The sequence below is a fragment of the Pseudopipra pipra genome, chromosome 3 (assembly GCF_036250125.1).
Source record: "Pseudopipra pipra isolate bDixPip1 chromosome 3, bDixPip1.hap1, whole genome shotgun sequence".
Lineage (NCBI taxonomy): Eukaryota > Metazoa > Chordata > Aves > Passeriformes > Pipridae > Pseudopipra > Pseudopipra pipra.
In genome coordinates, this window is record NC_087551.1 from 83096497 (window position 1) to 83115147 (window position 18651).

Sequence of the window (18651 nt, forward strand, 5' to 3'; positions counted from 1 at the left end):
AAGTGGTGACAAGCCTTTCTTTCCTCATTGTTTCTCTCTCCCTCTCTCTTTCTCTCTTTTTTTTTTTTTTTGCTGGGGGGAGGGGGAAGCAAGGATTTTCCCTTGTCTTCCTTTTGCCTTCTGTTCGTTTCTGTCTCTCCTTCTTCATTCCAATGCATTATTTCCAATGGCTTCTAAAGGCTATCTTGTGCTGTGCCTTTCCACCTTCCAGGGAGAGCTCCTGCTTTTGCTCCTAACCTCTGCTCATGATCCCTCTTCTCTCCTGTTCCTGCCTGTTTCTTGTACCTGCATAGCCTCCACCTTCATACGCAGTTTATTTACAGTAGATACAGATTCTTACTGTCCTCAGCAAGACAGTACTATCTCAGCCTCTTTGAACAGGATACCAAGCAAACGATTATTACAATTCATGCTCCCTCTGTGATCAGGTCTGTGAGATGGGGAATGTTCGCCTACACAGAGCATTAGCTCAAGGTTGTTGAGTTTTTTCATTGCATAAGGACTAAAGATGTGATTTGTTAAAGACATGTTGAAGGACTGAATCTTGTATTCAGAGAATAGTGAGGTGAGGTCCATGAGTATCAGATCTTGTGGGAGTTCCCTCTGAAGCCTAGTGTTTGCCTTCACGGTAGAAGGTCAAATCATCTTGAAAACCCAAGCTGTTGACTGTGATCTTTACTGTGGAGTGCTAGGCATTCTTTTCAGACAACTGGTTACATAGACACACACCAGGCTAAGAGCCATCAGCAAATACAGCACTATCTTCCAGGTGAGCCAAGCCATGGGAACTTGTTGGCATTGTGCCCTCCAATTCAAGGAGAGTTGAATTGAAGCCATTGTATATCTTACAGATAAAGTCAAAGACCTTGCAGTAGATTTTGATAAGAAGCAAAGCTGTGAACAGAGACTGTCTGGTATGTTCTCAGTAGTCTGAAATTCAGCCTACTGAACCATGAACCCTGTCCTGGATTCAGGTTGTTGGTGAGTCACTAAGCAGGACTTTGGCTTATGAAAGTAAGCTGGACTCTACACAGAAATGAGCTCTATTAATAAGCTACTTCTGTCCCCCTCTCCTGCCTTTTTTGATCCCCCTTGCTGTTCCTCTCTCTAAGCCCCCATGACTGTTTCTCGTGTTGCATGTTTTCTGTGTTTTATACCTCTGTCTAAAATTCCTCACTCTTCCCACTGAGCTGAGGGTATTTCTTTCCCTCTCTGCTCTCTTCACAATAGCAATGGGAGCACTGAGATCAGAGCAGAGATCCTCTTCCCATTCCCGTTGCAGAAGCTGCTGCATGTGCAAGGCTAGCTGGGTCCTGCTCCTTCCACCCAGACCTGCACTGCACTTTCATTGTGCAAGTGGAGCATCTGTTGTAGAGGTAGAAGCTGTTAGGACTTGGGAGGTGTTTGAGAGAGAGAAATTTGTGTGTCTACTGCCAAATGATATTGTTGATACCAAATGTACAAATACCACTTTTGGATGTATACTGCTTGGTTAAATTTTAAGAACAGACAAAAATCAAATGTCTGGAACTAATGTTTTAATTCAGTATCACAAATAACTAAACATGGAATATCCTGTTACCATGCACCAGTTGGTCTGTGGCAATACTATTGAGCCATTTTAACAAAAAACTCTGCTGAAAACTTCTACTCTGAGGGCTTTCCATGGAAAATATCTGTCCAAAAAGCTTCACTTCTGAAAGGTATGGTTAGCTTGTAATATAAGAAGGTGAGTTTTGTTGACTGTAGAGGTTGTTACTTCCATGATCACAAGTACCCAGGGACTTGGTTTATATTGTTTGGGGTTTGCTTTTTTCCCCTTATTTCTACAATTTACTCCTCGATTACCAAAGTGGGGGGAAAATGTGTAGCCTTTTGTCAAAAATGGTAGGTAGTAAACTCTTATTATTTTTTTAACTTCTTTTTTCCTTGGTCGACTTTAAAAGAAAGTCCTTTGAACATCCATCTCTGTTGATGTCCATTTGTATATATATACATATATATAAATAGAGTTCTCTTTCTTATGATTTTAGCTTGACCTTCTAAGGCAGTGTGCATTAAGCTATCATACTCTTGGTCCTCTTGTCTGTCTACCTGCCTGTCAGTACCCATTTGGTGAATTTGACACCCCTTGCCAAACGAAACTAAATTGGATCTACTACTGAAAAAATTCAGAAATTAATTCCTCTAAGTTTCATGGAAACCATTTGCAGAGGAATGGGACAGGTAAGGGATTCAAATACCTTCCATTATGACAGCTAAAGTTTAAGCTTAATGGTTTTTTTATCCTGACAGATGACAAGTCAGCACACACGTGCTGTCTCTTCCCCAGCCAGATGGATGGGCGACAGCGAGATGTTAAGGGGAATGCTGTACTGCACTTGGAGGTGGAGACGTGGAACTCTTGCAGTGAGAGGTGGAGGAACAGATTGTACACATCTGTAGGAAATGATATTTTAGCATTTCTGCTGTCCAAGGAACATCTGACATCTGTTTGAAGAGAAGTGAAGGTAATTATAAAAGGATGCAGGGAGGGCTAAAGGAAAAAGGTCTTAAATATGTAGGAAACTAGGCTACATTAGTTTTGCTGTTTATGGCATGACACACTAGCTTTCAGCCTTTGTTATTGCTATCCTGGAAACAATCCTGAGCAACGGCTTTTGTCTAGTCAACAAATTTTTTACTCATGTTGTTCAGTTTCTTACTTAGGGAAGAACTTTGTAAATAATGGGAGAGGGATTTAATGCCCACAGTTTACTGCAAGACTTAGAAAAGAATATATAAAAAGCAGTTAGTAAGGGGGAGGTCCATCAAGCAATTACAGCCAAGGGACTAGAGTTCTCAGTGGAACAAAAAGGGAATTGGGATCAGGGACTGACATCCCAAGAAAAGGAAGGATTTATACTGATTTTACCATTGACCAACCTTTTATGTATCTATTCAACATCAACTGAATAAAATTTACCATTGCCCCTGCTCCTGAAAGCCAAAACTTCTGGAAAGCCAAAAGCATATAGTACAAACAGCTGTAAAAATGCTCACTAGAAAAAATATGGTTGAACCTAGCACAACTGGAAAGTATGCTGGTGCTCCTAGACAGTCTTTGATTACTTTAAACTAAGGATTTCTGAAAGCACACAGAATCATGAAATACTTAGATTTCTCTGCTTTAATTCTAAAATGTTAAAAAAATACTTTGTACAAAAAAAAAATATGGCTTACAAAAATCCATCAATGATTTGTTTGAAATGTGTTTATTTAGTTCATAATAACCTCTCATCTCTTCAAAAATAGGTATTTGAGAGCTCAGATGTCATCTGTTTTCAAAGGCAGTCTGGCTTGATATGTAGTGTTTCTAGAAGTAATACATTTAGGATGGCCTCTCCTAGAATGGGCCTGAAGAAGAGCTCTTCAATAGCATCTGCATCAGCGTCTCGAAGAGAGGCGATCAGCTGAAGAATCGAAGCAAACCTGCCCAGGTTTCCATGGAACATTGTTGAGACAAACTCCATCAACGCTTGCTGGGCTTCCTGCTGCAGTGTTTGTACATGTGGGAGACATTTTAGGACACAGCATCCTGTCAAAACAAAAAGTAAAATAGCAAATCTTGAGTATACATTTCTGTTCTAAGCCCTTCAATGGATTTCTGGCTTATAGCACTACTTTCTCTATAGAAAAATAAACAGTTCCTAAATACACTTTTTCGTAAAAGAAGATACATGTCGTTCAGTAATTTGAAGGAGCATTGAGCAGCATAGGAATCTGGCCTGTTACATTAAAATCCAGCTTTGCAATAGTACCAGCAGGTAAATGACTCAGTACAGATGGAGAAGAAGCTTTATTGTGTTGTCTACCCACCAAAGTCTGAGTAGGTGGAAAAATTCCAGCTCTAATCTACAGTAGGTAGGTAACATCAGGAAGATAGAGATGGTGGTTTGGAGCAGAGAGCAGGCTCGAAGCCTGAAAACATGGTTCTCCAGTCTACCTAGCCCCATATCCACCCTGTTGTTGCCTCTGGTTACTAGACTAAGCTGGGGAACTATGGTTCACCATGCTATGTAGACACTTTCATTTACAGTCTAAAAAGAGAATAAAGATTCTCTTTGAGATGCATCATGACCCACAGGAGTGGTAACTGGTTTTGTTTTCCCTTTCCTCAGCCATTTCTGCAAGAAGAGAGGTCTCTGTCCTATGGAGTCATGGTCTTGAGCCTCAATCACATACCTCCCATGGCATGTGACCTGCTGGCTCAAGGGCATCTGTGCGTGCCAGGGCTCAGTTCAAAGAACACCCTGTGTTTATCCTTTGCCTCTGGAGGGATTGCCTTGTCATGTAGCTCTCAGTGATCTGTTGTCCCTTGTTCTCACCACCTAAGGATAACAACATCTTTTCTTTCCTAGAATTGCTGCAGCCTGGACAGAGGTAGCACACACTCTAGGCCTATTTGGCATCTTTTACAGTGACTGACTCCATACCTCCCTGGGATGGGATCTGAATAGCTTACAACAGGGAGCGTTTCACACAAGATCATTCATTTAAGTATGGGAGGTTCTGCCTCCTTGTCTAGTGCCCTCTACTAGGGCAAAACCAACCTGGTTGAGTTTTCTGCAACCTGTAACTGGCTGCTCTTTGTTGGCCTTCAGCAGCTCTCTTGCTAAATATCACTGCCAGAGGAGAGGAAGTCTCAGCCAAACTTGAAACAAGGCTAGCCAGAAATGGAGACTTTGGAAAAGTCGTCATCTCCTCTGGGATTACCAGCAGCTGCAAGCTCTGAGGATGGTTCCAAGCGTTAGATTTTTCATGGAAAGGAAATTGCCAGGACTTTGTATATTCACGATGAAATTGCAATTGTTTATATCCCTTCAAATATGCTTCATTTCCCCATTTGGTCTTCTTTTCTGTGTAATGAAACACTGGGTTTAATTTACATATAATGAGACACTTCTTGTTCTGAGATCTGTTGTAATAATACTCAGTCAAACACATGTTTCCAGCTGAACTATAAACCTCTTAAGAGTATCCTTTTTAACAGAAGTCCTGTCACAGCCTTGATGGAGTTTTAAAATATATATATGTATAGAAAACACTTCAAAAATACGTATATATATGGCACTGATTAATTAGAAGTATTGTTTTTCACAGTTCCTGTCCTTTCACTGTGCAGTTCCAATAGTTTTTCAGACAATTCGCAAAAGCACAAGAACATTTTCACCTCACTCTGAGCTGTTCCTCTGTGGCAGAACAGTCCTACCTGCTTCTTCCTTTGACTTATTGCCTGTGTCCTAGTAGAGAAAGCCTTGCAGCCAGACCTTTCACCCACAGAAACTGTGACCTCTTTGAAGCCACCTAGCTTTTCCCCTGGGAAAAGCAGGGATGCCAATATGTTCTGGAGAGTCTGGATTCCATTGATGCAATGTGCCTGTTTCTCCTCAGGGGCTGGACGCACGCTTTCTTCTTTACAGGTTCTTGCAGTCCCACATGAGGCCAGTTAGTAACTCAGCCAGAGCCTCCTGCAGAGAGGTGCTGCACAGTCTGCTTTTATTTCCATCTCTGGGGCCCTCAACATAGGAAGTATGTGGACCTGCTGGAGCAAGTCCAGAGGAGGGCCCTAAAGATGATCAGAGGGCTGGTGCACCTCTCCTATGACGACAGGCTGAGAGAGTTGGGGTCATTCATACTGGAGAGGAGAAGGCTTCGGGAAGACCTTATAGCAGCCTTCCTGTACCTAAAGGGGCTTTACAAGAAAGCTGGAGAGGGACTGTTTACAAGGCATGGAGTGATAGGACTAGGGTAATGGCCTTGAACTGAAAGAAGGTGAGTAGGTTTAGATTAGGTATTAGGTAGAAATTCTTTGCTATGAGAGTGGTGAGGCACTGGAACAGCTTGCCCAGAGATGCTGTGAATGCCACAACCCTGGAAGTTGACCAGAAGGCCAAGATGGGGCTTTGAGCAACCTGATCTAGTGGAAGGTGGCCCTGCTTATGGCAGGGAGGTTGGACTAGATGATTTTTAAGGTCTTTTCCAACCCCAACCATTCTAGTGTAGAACCTGCATTCCATCATGCTGCCTGCCACTCTCTCAACAAAGGAATTTTTTTAATGATAGTAAGCACAATATCTGTAACACAAGAGATCAGCCAGAGCACAAGCAAAGCTTTGTCGTACCTGTCATGCTTCTTATCCAAGTGATGGCTGCTACAGCTGCATGCCTGGATGCCCTGTTGAACTCCAACTCATAACCCAGCTCTGAACTGCTCTGTACCTGGCCCTTCCCCATTGCCTCAATCAGTTTTGGTGGTCCTAACAGAAGTAAAACATTCAGGGTGGGAACCCTCATGAGGTACTCCAGAATCCAAGAAAGGGTTTACCACTGTCACTGCTGGTGGCTCTCTGAAATCCTCTTAGAACTGAGGCCTGCAGAATATTAACATTTTGCCAAACATCACACCAAAACTTGAAAAGTTTGAAAATGTGCTGCATGTATGTAGAAAATATTTTCTGAGTTTGGTGGAAAGCATTAAAAAGCTTTTAAAAATAGTAATTGTGAAATAACAGCTGTACAGATTTGTTTGCAGCAAAGGGCAGTTTGGGGCTGTGCATAAGCCCTGAGTACCTGTTTCAGCTCAGAGTTAGACTGTAGCTGTTTCATCTGGAGTCAGTCTTGGCTTACCAGAAGTTCTCTAGGCTGCCTTCGTCAGCTTTTGGGGAAATATTCCAGAGAACAGGTTCATCCCACCTATGAGCTAGGCGACATTCCTGAAACACTGGAATGTGTCTGCAGACAGCATCAAGGCTGCTGGCCCTCTCATGCAGCACCCTAGAGAAGCACCAGGCCTTAGAAGGCAGAAATCCAGAACACAACCCTGCTTCTGCTGCTTTCTCCTCAAGTGAAAATCTCATTTTACCCACAGAGATAATAAAAATGCCTACTAATTAAACTGTGTACGCTGCTGCAGATGAGGCATTTCTCCTCTTAGCATCCCCCTAGATATAACTGGAGGTTTCGTTTAGCCTGATTTTACTGTGAAAAAAACGACAAAATAACTTGCACTGAAACAAACTCCACTGATTCGATGCTGCAGCACAGACACACAAGGCAATACCAAACATCTGGATGACATTACACCTCAAGAGTCAGAATCTGAATCCCATTGGAAACAAATATAAAGTCATACAGCTTTTGAGCAGCCTATAAACCATTCACCACAAGAAATATAATGGAATAACTGAAGCATTCATGTATCCTTTTGGTGCAGTCTGAAGTACAGCACACTGCTGACAGTGCAGCCAACAGCAGTGATTGCTGTGGAAGGAGCCGAGGATCTGAGCCAGAGCAGGCTGGAGTCAGTAAGTCTTTCCATTTACTTTAGTGTACTTAGAGCTGAGCTTTTAATGACTCATGCACTCCATGGTGCTGACTGAGGAAACCTTCCTTCCTAAAGAGCCTGAACTTGGCATCTGAAATGAGAGGATGCAATCACTAGTTTTAGTTTGCTCCATGATTGCTGTTGCAGGCTTTGAGTGTAGTGATATTAAATTATATAAATAAATAATATAAATAAATAAAAGCTGTGTAACATCAACGCAGCATCCTTTTGCCTCATTGATGAAAATCAGTTGATAAGGATTATTTTATCTTCTCCAGAGTTACAGAGGAAGTCTTTGTTAAAATACTTCCAGTACTCACATTGTGTACCCATGTACCATCTCTCCTTTGCAGTACTATGGATGAGGCTGCTGTATTATCTTTGAACTGAAAATCAGTTTGAAGTGACACTGTTAATTATTTATGACTTAAAATTTGTCTAATAGAAGCTGTTTTGGCTTACAGTGGGTGACCTACTGCACACAGCCAAGGTACTGAAATAAACCACTTCAAGTAGAAAAGTCATTAAATTGTGGACTATGGATTTTTGAGAAATTTAGCTGTATTCATAGGCAAGAGTAAAACTAAACATTTGTCTGTATACAAATGAAAATGCCAAATGTCTTTCTAAGCCCATAATCATCTATGTAGTTTCCAGGAGGACTCACCAGAATTAAAAAGAATAATTCCTTTAAGATAGGCATATTCTTTTGCACTTATGTCCAGGTCCCAGCATTTCCACAAGAGATTCTTCATCTTCTGAACTTTTGTCAAAGATGCTCCTGGTGATGAGCTGCCCAGATCATTGTTAGCTGTCAAAGACTGATTGAGGAGGATTTTTTTCAATAAACTAGGGACTGAAGTCTCTCTCAGATCAAAATCCACCCCTTCTTGTGCCATGCCCAGGACAAAAAGAGGGGCCCAGTTCTGCTGTATGAGAACAAGCTGATCATCCAAAGGCATGTGATAAAAAGAAGGCAAGTTTCTAATAAAAATTGAAGTCTTCAAGAGCACTCCAAAAGCTCTTCTGCACATGGCTTCTGGTGTTTTCAGGACAACTCTTCTCCTGTCCAAGCAAGAGCAGTCCTTGATTCCTGTGGAGCAGTGGGGACTGTGATGCTGCTGGTGCCACTTGGTCTCACTTCCATGCTCTTTGTTAAGGATCTGACACAGGATGCTCTTAGTATGGTGTGTCTCACACTGACATTTCCTAAATTTCTTATTTGGGATCTTGTAGCCATAGAGCCAGAGTTCCCTGTGACAGGAAACAGCATGTGGGGAGCTATGCATCAACAGCAGGAGAGAGCATTTCTGCCACACAGTGAGGCAGTGCGTGTTTTTATATACACAGGCAGTTGAAAAGTAATGTGACCTGATCTGTGAAGTTACCTTGAACTTTATTTGCACCAGTCTGTTTTGAATGAGGCGGGGCTGCCGGCTGCTGGTATCGCACTGGGCTGCCATAACCCTGGGCCAGCAGAAGGGTTCACACCTGCCGAGGGCACAGGCATCGCTTACCACGGTGCCCCAGTGCAGGCAGACTGTGCCTGGCCTGCTGCCACCAGGCAGTGGCCTTTTGCCAAAGGCCAGCTCTATAACACATCCAACCTGCCCCTGAGGGGAAGCCTGGGAAAAACTGTGACACCAAAAGTAAAGAAGGAGCAAGTTGTCTATGTTTTTATTGGTACACTGACATTGCCCACTAACTAATGCTCCTGAGGGCACAGGAATGCATTTATACTTACAAATGATGCTGTGTCACCAGGCACTTCTGTTTCTTGTTTAAAGGAGCCACCTGAAGATGTTATGGATGTTTACCATTATTTTTTCATAGAGCACTTAACAGTGTTCATTCTTTACACCGTAACTAACAGGATGTGTGACACCCGTGTCCCAGGGATGGAAATCCCATGTTTAGGAATTATTTCCTGTTTCTGTGAGATTTGAGAGAAACTTCAGAGAAGGTCAGCTGCTATAGCTCATGACGTTATCTCTTGCATTTCAAAAATTATAATTTCAAACACAGAACATGTGGACTTAGAATCATAGAATCAATTGGAAAAGATCTTTAAGATCATCGAGTCCAAACATTAACCCAGTACTGCCAAGTCCACCACTAAATCATGTCTTTGAGCACCACATTTGCATGTCTTTTGAGTACCTCCAGGAATGGTGACCCAACCACTTCCCTGAGCAGCCTGGGCATCTGGCATCGATGTAGAATAAGACAATGCAAGGCATCCAGTACAGTTTCCTCCTTTACTTCAGAATACTTCTCCCAGACTTACTGTGTAATTAAATATTCCTCACACAAACCAATGAAGAAAAAATGGCATTTTGTACTGTTGCATGTGTGAACTTCTGTAACAAAGTGAGAGCTGAATGACTGAATTGTCAGGACTCTTCAGTAAACATCAGACATTAAGTAGCAGGAACAAAAGGAACTCAGCCTAGACGAGAAGAAATTGATACTTCAGGTTCTTGTTACTTCACACTCTCTTGCTTGCTTTTATATAGGGGAAGAGGTACTAAGTTTTTTTCATCAAGCATAATGTTTATGTATTCCTACCATCTGAGCTCTTAACACATCTTAACAAAAAATGAGCATTAAAAACTGTAGGATCCCAAAATCAAATACCTGCAGAATGGAGTCTGAGCGGTCTCAGCAAAAGGCCTTGGGCTACGAAAGCTGGGGGAAAAACCTCAGTTTGAGGACCAGACAAGATATCACTGGTTTGGAATGTCCTGCCCAGACCCAGAGAGACTGTAGTCTGATTTTAGCAAGCCTCTGCACAAAATCCATTGTTGTTTTCTCCCTCCCTGTGTATCCTGTGTATTCTGTGAACATGAATATCTCTTCCCCATGTAAATCCCCAAAAATGTAATCCTAAGATAAGTGGGTTTTCCCCATGATGTAAGTGCTAAACCCAAAAGGTGTAACATGGGTTTTTCCCTTACTTCATCCTTGTAAAACTCCCTGTTTGTAGTACCTCACCCCCCTATGAATATGTAGACCCAGACCCTTAAAATATCAGCCTCTATGTCCAATAAAGGATTCCAGATTCTGCCTCCAACTGGGATCATTTTAGTTTCCTAGACTCCCACAAAAAACAACAGCTCAAAGGTCTTCATCTGCCAGATCTCCAAGCCTTTGGCTAGAGGCCCTCCCATCAGATGCATAGATACAAATTTGTGTTTTGCTACAGATTTTGTTTTTTCCGCACTGGGCCATTTTAAACTTTTCATTTATTTACCTTTCCATGATATTTATGTCGCAAAGTTTTCCCCTTCTGAGATAAAAAGTGGAGGAAGAGATGACTGCTTCAAAGTTGAGCAATCTAGGAGTATAGTGCTGCTGAGATACAGCTACCACTAACTGCAGTGAAGGTCAGGGCACACAGAGCACCACTGGTGGGATTTGCTTGTCCACCTCTCCATCCATTCAGTAGCTCCCTGTTGTTGTCCATTGCTGGGGTATCGAAGAGTTCTTTAGGTTAAATGGCATGGCAGTAGAGGAGTCCCCAGATAGCCCTATCCCTCTTATTCTTGATGTAAAATTCAAGCTGGCCTGAGGTTCAGTGGAATGAACTCCAGTTGTAGGGCTAATGTCATCTGAGGTTCAGCATGAATTACATAGATTGCCTGATGGCTGTACTAGACAGAGAGACTGAGCTTGCAAAAATCATTCTTACATAGCATTTGCTTGTGAAAAGAAGCTCTGTCTTCTAACTGCCAGTGAGCATGGTGGTGTTTCAGCAACCTAGGTCGGAAAGTGACTTCCGAGAAACCCAGCTCCTGTAATCCAAGGAAAAAAAAGCACCATCTCACAGTTGACCATTTCACTTTCACAGTTCAGGTCATTATTTCACAGTTCCTATTAATTGTGCTAATTAAAGTTCTACTCCAGATTAAATTGATTCTTTTCCTAATTTTCTTTTAATGAGATCTGCATCAGTCATATGCAGTGAGTCCTGATGTCAGTAGCATATGGTGTTGAATACCATTTCTATTTGTCATCATGTATTTCCTTTGATCGTGTATATATCTAAGTGGCAGAAGCAAATGATACTTTTTTCTAACAGGAATTTCTGGTATATTATAATAACTTTATGACTGCTTACCAAAAATACAGAGTAAAGATTACTGCCTCAGTATGAGAGTGCTAAGGACACGTCATCAGCTTTTTCTGAGAGAATGATTATTTAGAATTATGAGCCAATATGGAATTGTAGGTGAAACCTATACTGGTAGTCCTGATTCAAAATTGCCTGAAATTCTGCATGACCCAATTTTCTCAAACATAGAGAACCAGTAGCTAAAGTTAGTGCTATGCACATAAATGAGGCAACAGTTAATTTTTCTTTCTAAATCTTACCAATAGACCGGTTGCAGCTACATGCACCTACATATAAAGCATCTAAGTCTTCTTGCTACAGTAGCAGTGCTTCATACTTTCATATGTTAAGAAAGTATGCGATACAAACCCCAATTTTGTGATATGAGAACTTCCCTATGGACTTTTATCTATTTTAACTGTCTCTAGCACTATGTTTAAGAATAGGAAGACACAGTCACATCAACGTTATTTTTTCTGTTTTGCATTTTTATACTTTTTCAATCTACAAGGCACACACACCCACATTCACTGTCACCACATTCTCTTTGCAACCATCAAAATTGCTCCTCAGGCACAAATGCCAGCATTTGGAGAACAAAACAATGTGTCCTAACTACACACACAAAATTAAAAAGAACTGAAAGAGGGTCAGTTTAGATTAGATATTAGGAAGAAATTCTTTACTGTGAGCATGGTGAGGCACTGGAACAGGTTGCCCAGAGACATTGTGGATGCCCCATCCCTGGAAGTGTTCAAGGCCAGGTTGGCTGGGGCTTTGAGCAACCTGTTATAGTGGAAGGTGTCCCTGTCCATTGCAGGGAGGTTGGAACTAGATGATCTTTAAGGTCCCCTCCAACTCAAACTATTCAGCAATTCTATGATTGCTGCAGACTGTCCTTTGATATTCACACCATTGCTGGAAATAAAAATAATAAATATGCTATTGGGTCTAAAAGTATGAGACATATTATTTTTGGGTCATAGTCCATAGCATTAATTCAACTAATAGAATACTTGGAAGGCTTAAGAGACTTGTAAGATAATACAGGAGCTTACATGGCCATCTTATCCTTACCTTGGCAGTAGCCAAACATGAGTACTTCAGGAAGAGTGTATGATATATACCACTCTTCTCATGAGTGTTTTTCTTGCTTTCAGTCATTTATAGCTTAGGGGGAAACCTGAACCAGAATGATTTTATGCATTTAATAACTTTCAATTAATTTCTAACCTCTGATCTTATGCAGTCTGCTCTTGAAGCCACATGAACATCCACATCAGCCTATGTCAAGAAGGTCTGTAGATGCCTGTGAAATGAGACAAACCTTGACCAAACATGACGTTTGCTGGATCTGGTACCTTCTTGCTTTTGTACTGGGAAGAGAAAAAGGGAATCAATCAATCCCTATTCACTCTCTCTAGAGTTTGCTTTATTTTCCAAATCTCAGTAAGACTCACACGGTCATCCTTTGTTGAAACTAGAGAGATGTAGCTTCTTTCTTTAGAGTGGCACTAGGCCTTTGATTATCTTGTTACCCTTCTTTGAATCTTTCTCAGCCCTATAACTTCTCTAAGATATTCTTTAAGGAGAAGTGTGAAAAGAACCAGAACAGGACACAGTATCCAGGACTTAGGAAAACATGGATTTATACAGGGACAGGATGAGGTTTTCCATTTTCCCTTTCCCAGAAGTCATTCCTGAGCTGTTGTTGCCATGAAACTGTCAAAGCCCCCAAGTTTTACTCCTGAATGATGTTCATCAGTTCAGAGACTCTTATGTTAGTCAGTAGTGGAGTTAGGAGTGTTTTATCGTATGTGCATCTTTTGCCATATAAATATATTTATAAATATATATACACACCTAATTATCATTTGACACACAATTGATGATTTTTAAGCCTTTCTAACAATTCTTCTGACAGCCCTAGTCTACCTCAATAATTTTGTGCTGTCAGCAGATATTTATATTCTGAAACTTTGAAGGCACTGCTCTTCAGAATAGTTCACTCAATGCTGTGAGTTGTTTAAAAGACTATAATAATTTACCTATAGGGAAGAAAATCTGATGCTGTCCTTGCAGTAGAGTGTCTATATATACAAGATGGCTTATATGTATATGTATAGACACAATGTATATAGTAACTATGTTATTACTAAGCAGCGATGTGAACTCTCCTGCTTTCCTAAAAGGTGAGACTGGAAGCAGATGCATTTCTGGAGAAAAAAAACTTCCACTATTATTTCACATGGGTTACAAGAAGGAAACACCTTCCTAGGAAGCTGACAGCAGCTTTTTTGACATCACACCAGGCTGGTAAATGCACATATTCCTTGACTGAGTGATCTCTTATCTTTCTGGTCTCATAAAAACATTTAATTTGCCTATAAACATCCATATGACTTCAGAACAGGATTCTCTAGAAGTTTTGTAGAACTTATTTTCTAGGAGGAGCTGGGTGAATTTCATGTCACTGGTGCTTTTGAGGACAGTTGACCTCTCCAACAGCCTTAATGATGACAAAAGGAGACAGTAATAAAACCATTATCTTTCTAGAAGGGTTCCATCCCCTCATCTCATGGTGCAAACCATGCCTCTTGAGAAATAAAGGTATTCATTTCTCAGCTAGAGGAACCAAGAGCTACCATTCAGACTGCCTGTTTCGGCTAGGCAGAGACTGGGAAATGTCAGTCCCAAGTTGAAGCCTGCTCAGCTTTGAAACAAGTTCTGAAACAGCGTCTTTAGCTTCTAGTAATGCCATGGTAAAGTGAGATTTGGCCCCTATGTCTGAAGCAAGTCTACATATATTATGAATCTAGTTAATTTAAACACATTCAGCCTATCCTGAAGGGCAGCAGGTGAACTTCTCAAGAGATAGAAGGTAAGCGTGTGCTTAAAATACTTCGGTTGATTAAGGTCTGATAAAATCAGCATTTTTTTGATGATAGCTCTTTGCATAGAAGTAGCAAATTATTAGAGAAGTAGCTGCCCCAGGAGGCCCTGCAGTGAAATGTTGTCCATCACTGAAACTAGGCCTGTTTTAAATTTGCCTCTGGTTACTGAGTTACAGTGAAGGCAAATGCCTCTGAATTTCTGCCCCACACCTTAACATGAAATAGGAGCTCTGAAAAGCCCCCTTCTTAAAATCCTACCCTGGGCATCTATGTTTAACTCATGTTCTGCTGTTCTTTGTCTCCAGAAACACTGGAGTAGCATTTAAAGTGACTTTTTGACAGGTGCTGCTCACTGACTGAAGAAGGGAGACTGTTTGTCTTCATTTTAAACCACGGACATTTTGTTAGAGATTTTAAGCTGCCCAGCCATACCTCAGCTGTTGCAAATGTGAATGCAAACATGTGCCATCTGGAGCTACAACCAAATCCAAGACTGTAAGTACAGAAAGTAAATAACAGTTCAGCAATGCTCCTCAGTCAAAAGGCAGGATGAGAGAGGAACATATTTCTTAACTCTTCAGCTTCTTATAAATCTAAAGCAGCAATAGATTTCCATGGATGAATGTGCATAAATAAACCCAAAAGAGTTCTTTATGCTGTTTAAGCAAACAAGCAAAACAAACAAACAAGCAAGAAAAAACCCAAACAAATAGCTGGATAAGTAAATTGTCTCTGATTTTTTAACAGCTCTAACCTGCCTCTCACTAACGGGGTCAGAGACTTCTTCCTCTAAAAACCCAAGCATCCATCACTTCGGATGCCATAGCAGACATGCTGCTACAGGGCCATTTCTCCCTTGGTGGAAGGTGAGGGATTGGTTTAAGTAGTGTGTGGAAAGGGGTATGAATCTGGAGACATGAGTAGGTTTTAACCCACCCAACACCAATTTTTTGTTCTCTCCATACTGGAAAAACTGGTGGATTTTTATAAGGATAAATTGGCAAATTTTTATAAGGGCACACCTTGGAGGGTGGGATGTAAACCAGAAGTGACTTCGTACCAGATTGTGCCATTTTTCTGTAGCTCCCTCATCAAGGAGATGGTGTTTGTACAGTCACCCTTATCAGCATTGGGACAGGCACCATCTGTCATTTTAAATGTAGACAGATACACCACTTATTATTGCTCAGGAGGTGGAAAGTGCTGCAAAACAAGGTAGAAAATTGCCACAGTTTTTGAAAGCAAAGTTAGAAAATGCTCCTGGCTAGCAATGTCATCTCCAGAGTGACACTGGGAAGGCAACTCCTCTCTTCAGCCCTCTCCCCTGCTGAGAAGAGTAATTGAGATGATAAAACTTTTAACATATTATAGAGCCCACTATAATGTTAAAGCTAAGTCTGCCTTATATCATTGAAGATAAATGCCTAATCTAGTGATTAGCATTCTATAAATACCACAGATTAGCAAGTGAAGGTTAGATGGCAGATTAGGTATGTGGTGTATATCTTCAGACTTACCTTTACACATTTTATTTATAATAAATGAGCAAGGTCTTAACAAGTAATCTGTGGTGCAAAAAACTAAATACCAAAACTAAATACCAAACACTAAATATGAAACATTTTATTTTGAAATATATAAGGGGCAAAATGATAACAAGTTCTGATAGAAGTATAGAACTAAGGCATTGAGTTTTCCCTGTGACAAAGTTAACATGCCCAAATTTCCCTCACTATTTGCCATAGGATAACTTCTCTATCAATATTTCTTGAATTAAATATCTATCCATTCAGACTGGGGGAAAGAAAGGAAAGAAAAGAAAGAAAAGAAAAGAAAGAAAGAAAAGGAAAGAAAGGAAAAAAGAAAGAAAAAGAAAGATCTATCTCAAAATCTGGATTTTCTAAAAGCTCAGAGTATTTAAAAACTGATAGAAAAATCTACATGGTTTGGGTTTGATTCTTCATAATTGGTTACTGATTATGACCCATGGAGCCTGTATGTACAAATCTCCAAGTATTCACCCAATCCCAGAGAGATTCTTCATCAAATATCTCCTCACCACAGTTTGCACAGAAGAGCCCCGTTTCTTCTATCTGTCTTTGACCATGACCCCACTGTGATTGCTGTGACTTTGTTCTACTATAGCCCTGTCAAGGAGTTACCTGCTCCATTCTCTCACAGCTGGTTTCCCTTCTGATCTGAAGTAAGGCTGGGAAGAGTTCAGACATACTTGTGGTAGGGTCTTATTGCAGATCTATTTCCTTACTATTTCTTGCTGTTTCCCAAAGGGGCAAGGACAGAGCAGTTCCCACATCCGGGAACTAGGATATCAGGGAGTCCCTGGACCCAAGAGGAGTAACAAAACACGTTCTATTTTTGGAGCTTAAACATCTTTGTAAAAGCTGTATATCCAAGTCTATGAAAATCTTCAATTGCATGAGCTTGAATTACTTCAGATTTTTAGAAATTCTCTGGTACTAAACATAACTGACAGTCAATCTGTCAAACATTTACCTAACAGGCACCACTGAAAACCAGTAAGGGTAAGAGTTTGCCAACCTTCAGGCAATTATTTCCTTAAGAGTAGGTTGTTCTGACTAAAGTAGGGAGGAAGAAAAGATGTTGAGTTATACATACATATTGTAAATTGTAAACTAAATTCTTCTATCTTTGAGGCTCTGTTGTCAAGATACTTTGGGGAAAGAGCTAGCTTTCTGACAACCTGCAGAAGTGAAGAAGGAAGACTGAAAACCTTGCCAAAGAGCAGTATGGTTTTGAACAAACAGGCTTGGGAAATTAAGGCTAAGGAAATGAATTTCAAGTGCTTGACCCCTAAGTAAAGTAGTCACAGTGTCTCTGTGTAGAAAGAGTTAGGATGCTGAGAGGGTAGAAGATCCTGAAAGTTTTAGGTAGTACAGGTTAAAAACTGAAGAGAGAGAAAGGAGGAAAAGGTAAGCCTAAGCATACTTAATAAGTGTAGATTATGACAGGATAAATGCTATTTGCAAATATTCCTATGAAAATGTGCATTGCCCATGGAGTCAAAGGTGGCCACAAGACAGAAGCACTTCCTCGCTGTTCACGGGTAGTTTGAAAGACATTCAGACCTTCTGGACCTGCTTCTGTATGCAGTAAATGAATGCTTTGCTCATTTAGTGTTGAAACTTCAGCGTTGTGAGATCAACTGTTGCTTACTCTGGCATTTATCTTATTTCTGTCACTCTGAAAAACAGCTCTGAGATTTTTAGAACCAAGCACATTTGCAAAAATCACATTTTTGAAAGAGAAGTCTGTCTCTGTTTGTCTCATAAAAGTCTGCACTTAACCACTTTTTAAAAAAATATTAAGGTCATTGGAAACTCCATTAAAGTGTTTCAGTAAATCATCAGCTCATTACAGCAATGGAAATTAAAATGTATCCAATGTACTGATTTCAAACACATTATAAAACTGGGCAAGAAGTCAAGTGTGTTCTCTAGTCTCAGTGTAATGTTCTCTGTCAGGACCCACAGTTCAAGTGATTTTATCATGCCATATGCCAGTGACTGCTCCTAGCTTGCAGAGGCTATTTTTCCTTCAGGGATGCATCCATTGTCACTTCTCAAACTAGGCTTTGAAATTAAGCAGAGACATACCCTTTTCTCCCTTAGCCACCCTGGTAAACATGTGTATGAGGAGCATTGACCTCAAGAGTGTGTCTGATACCTGAAATTCCCAACTTGAAGGGAACAGACACCTTAGAGTCCAGCCATGTACTTGAAATTGTGTTCATAAAGGCAAGATTTGAAAACCAGAAATCCAGATCAGTTTAACTGTGAGGCTTGTGAGAAAATGCAAAAAGAAACAAAAGACCAAGTGAACATGTGTGTGCAGTGTTCAGGTTAGTACTCAAGAGTCCTTTCACCCTCCCCAGTTCCTGTGAGAGGACAGTAAGAGATTTGCAACAGTCCTGTGGAAGGTCACATACAAACTCAGACAGACTGAAGCATTTATGCTTCTAGGACTTGCTTTCTTTTATAGCTCAGACCCAACAGTGGGGATCATTCATCATTCTGGTTCAAACCCCTCCCCCTTTTCCTCCCTCCTCCTGCCTCATATGCTTCTTGTTCATTAAGTCCAACGGGAAAGCGTCTAGCACTTCCATTAAGTCAGTACTTGATACCATCTGTTGTGGAGATGTGACTCTCCTTTGGACAGAGCTGGAGGGTTTCTCCTTGCTCAGACAGGTCACAGTGATTCCCATAACGAGCCAAGACTTACCAAGCTTTCAGCTCATT

General features: G+C 40.9%; 1 protein-coding gene and 1 long non-coding RNA gene across 2 annotated transcripts; one reads left to right on the top strand and one right to left on the bottom strand.

Annotated features, from left to right (window-relative positions):
- Nucleotides 1–873: 873 nt before the first annotated feature.
- Nucleotides 874–3714, top strand: LOC135411912 (uncharacterized). The gene is made up of 3 exons (XR_010429382.1): nt 874–981; nt 2296–2510; nt 3295–3714. It is a non-coding gene; the product is annotated as an uncharacterized LOC135411912 (long non-coding RNA).
- LOC135411911 (nuclear receptor subfamily 0 group B member 2-like) lies at nt 3205–8689 on the bottom strand. Its single transcript, XM_064650071.1, has 2 exons — nt 8034–8689; nt 3205–3577 (listed from the first exon to the last, which is right to left on the bottom strand). The coding sequence occupies exons 1-2, from the start codon at nt 8653–8655 to the stop codon at nt 3324–3326; spliced, it is 876 nt and encodes a 291-aa protein (XP_064506141.1). The 5' UTR covers nt 8656–8689; the 3' UTR covers nt 3205–3323.
- Between the last annotated feature and the right edge of the window lie 9962 nt (nt 8690–18651).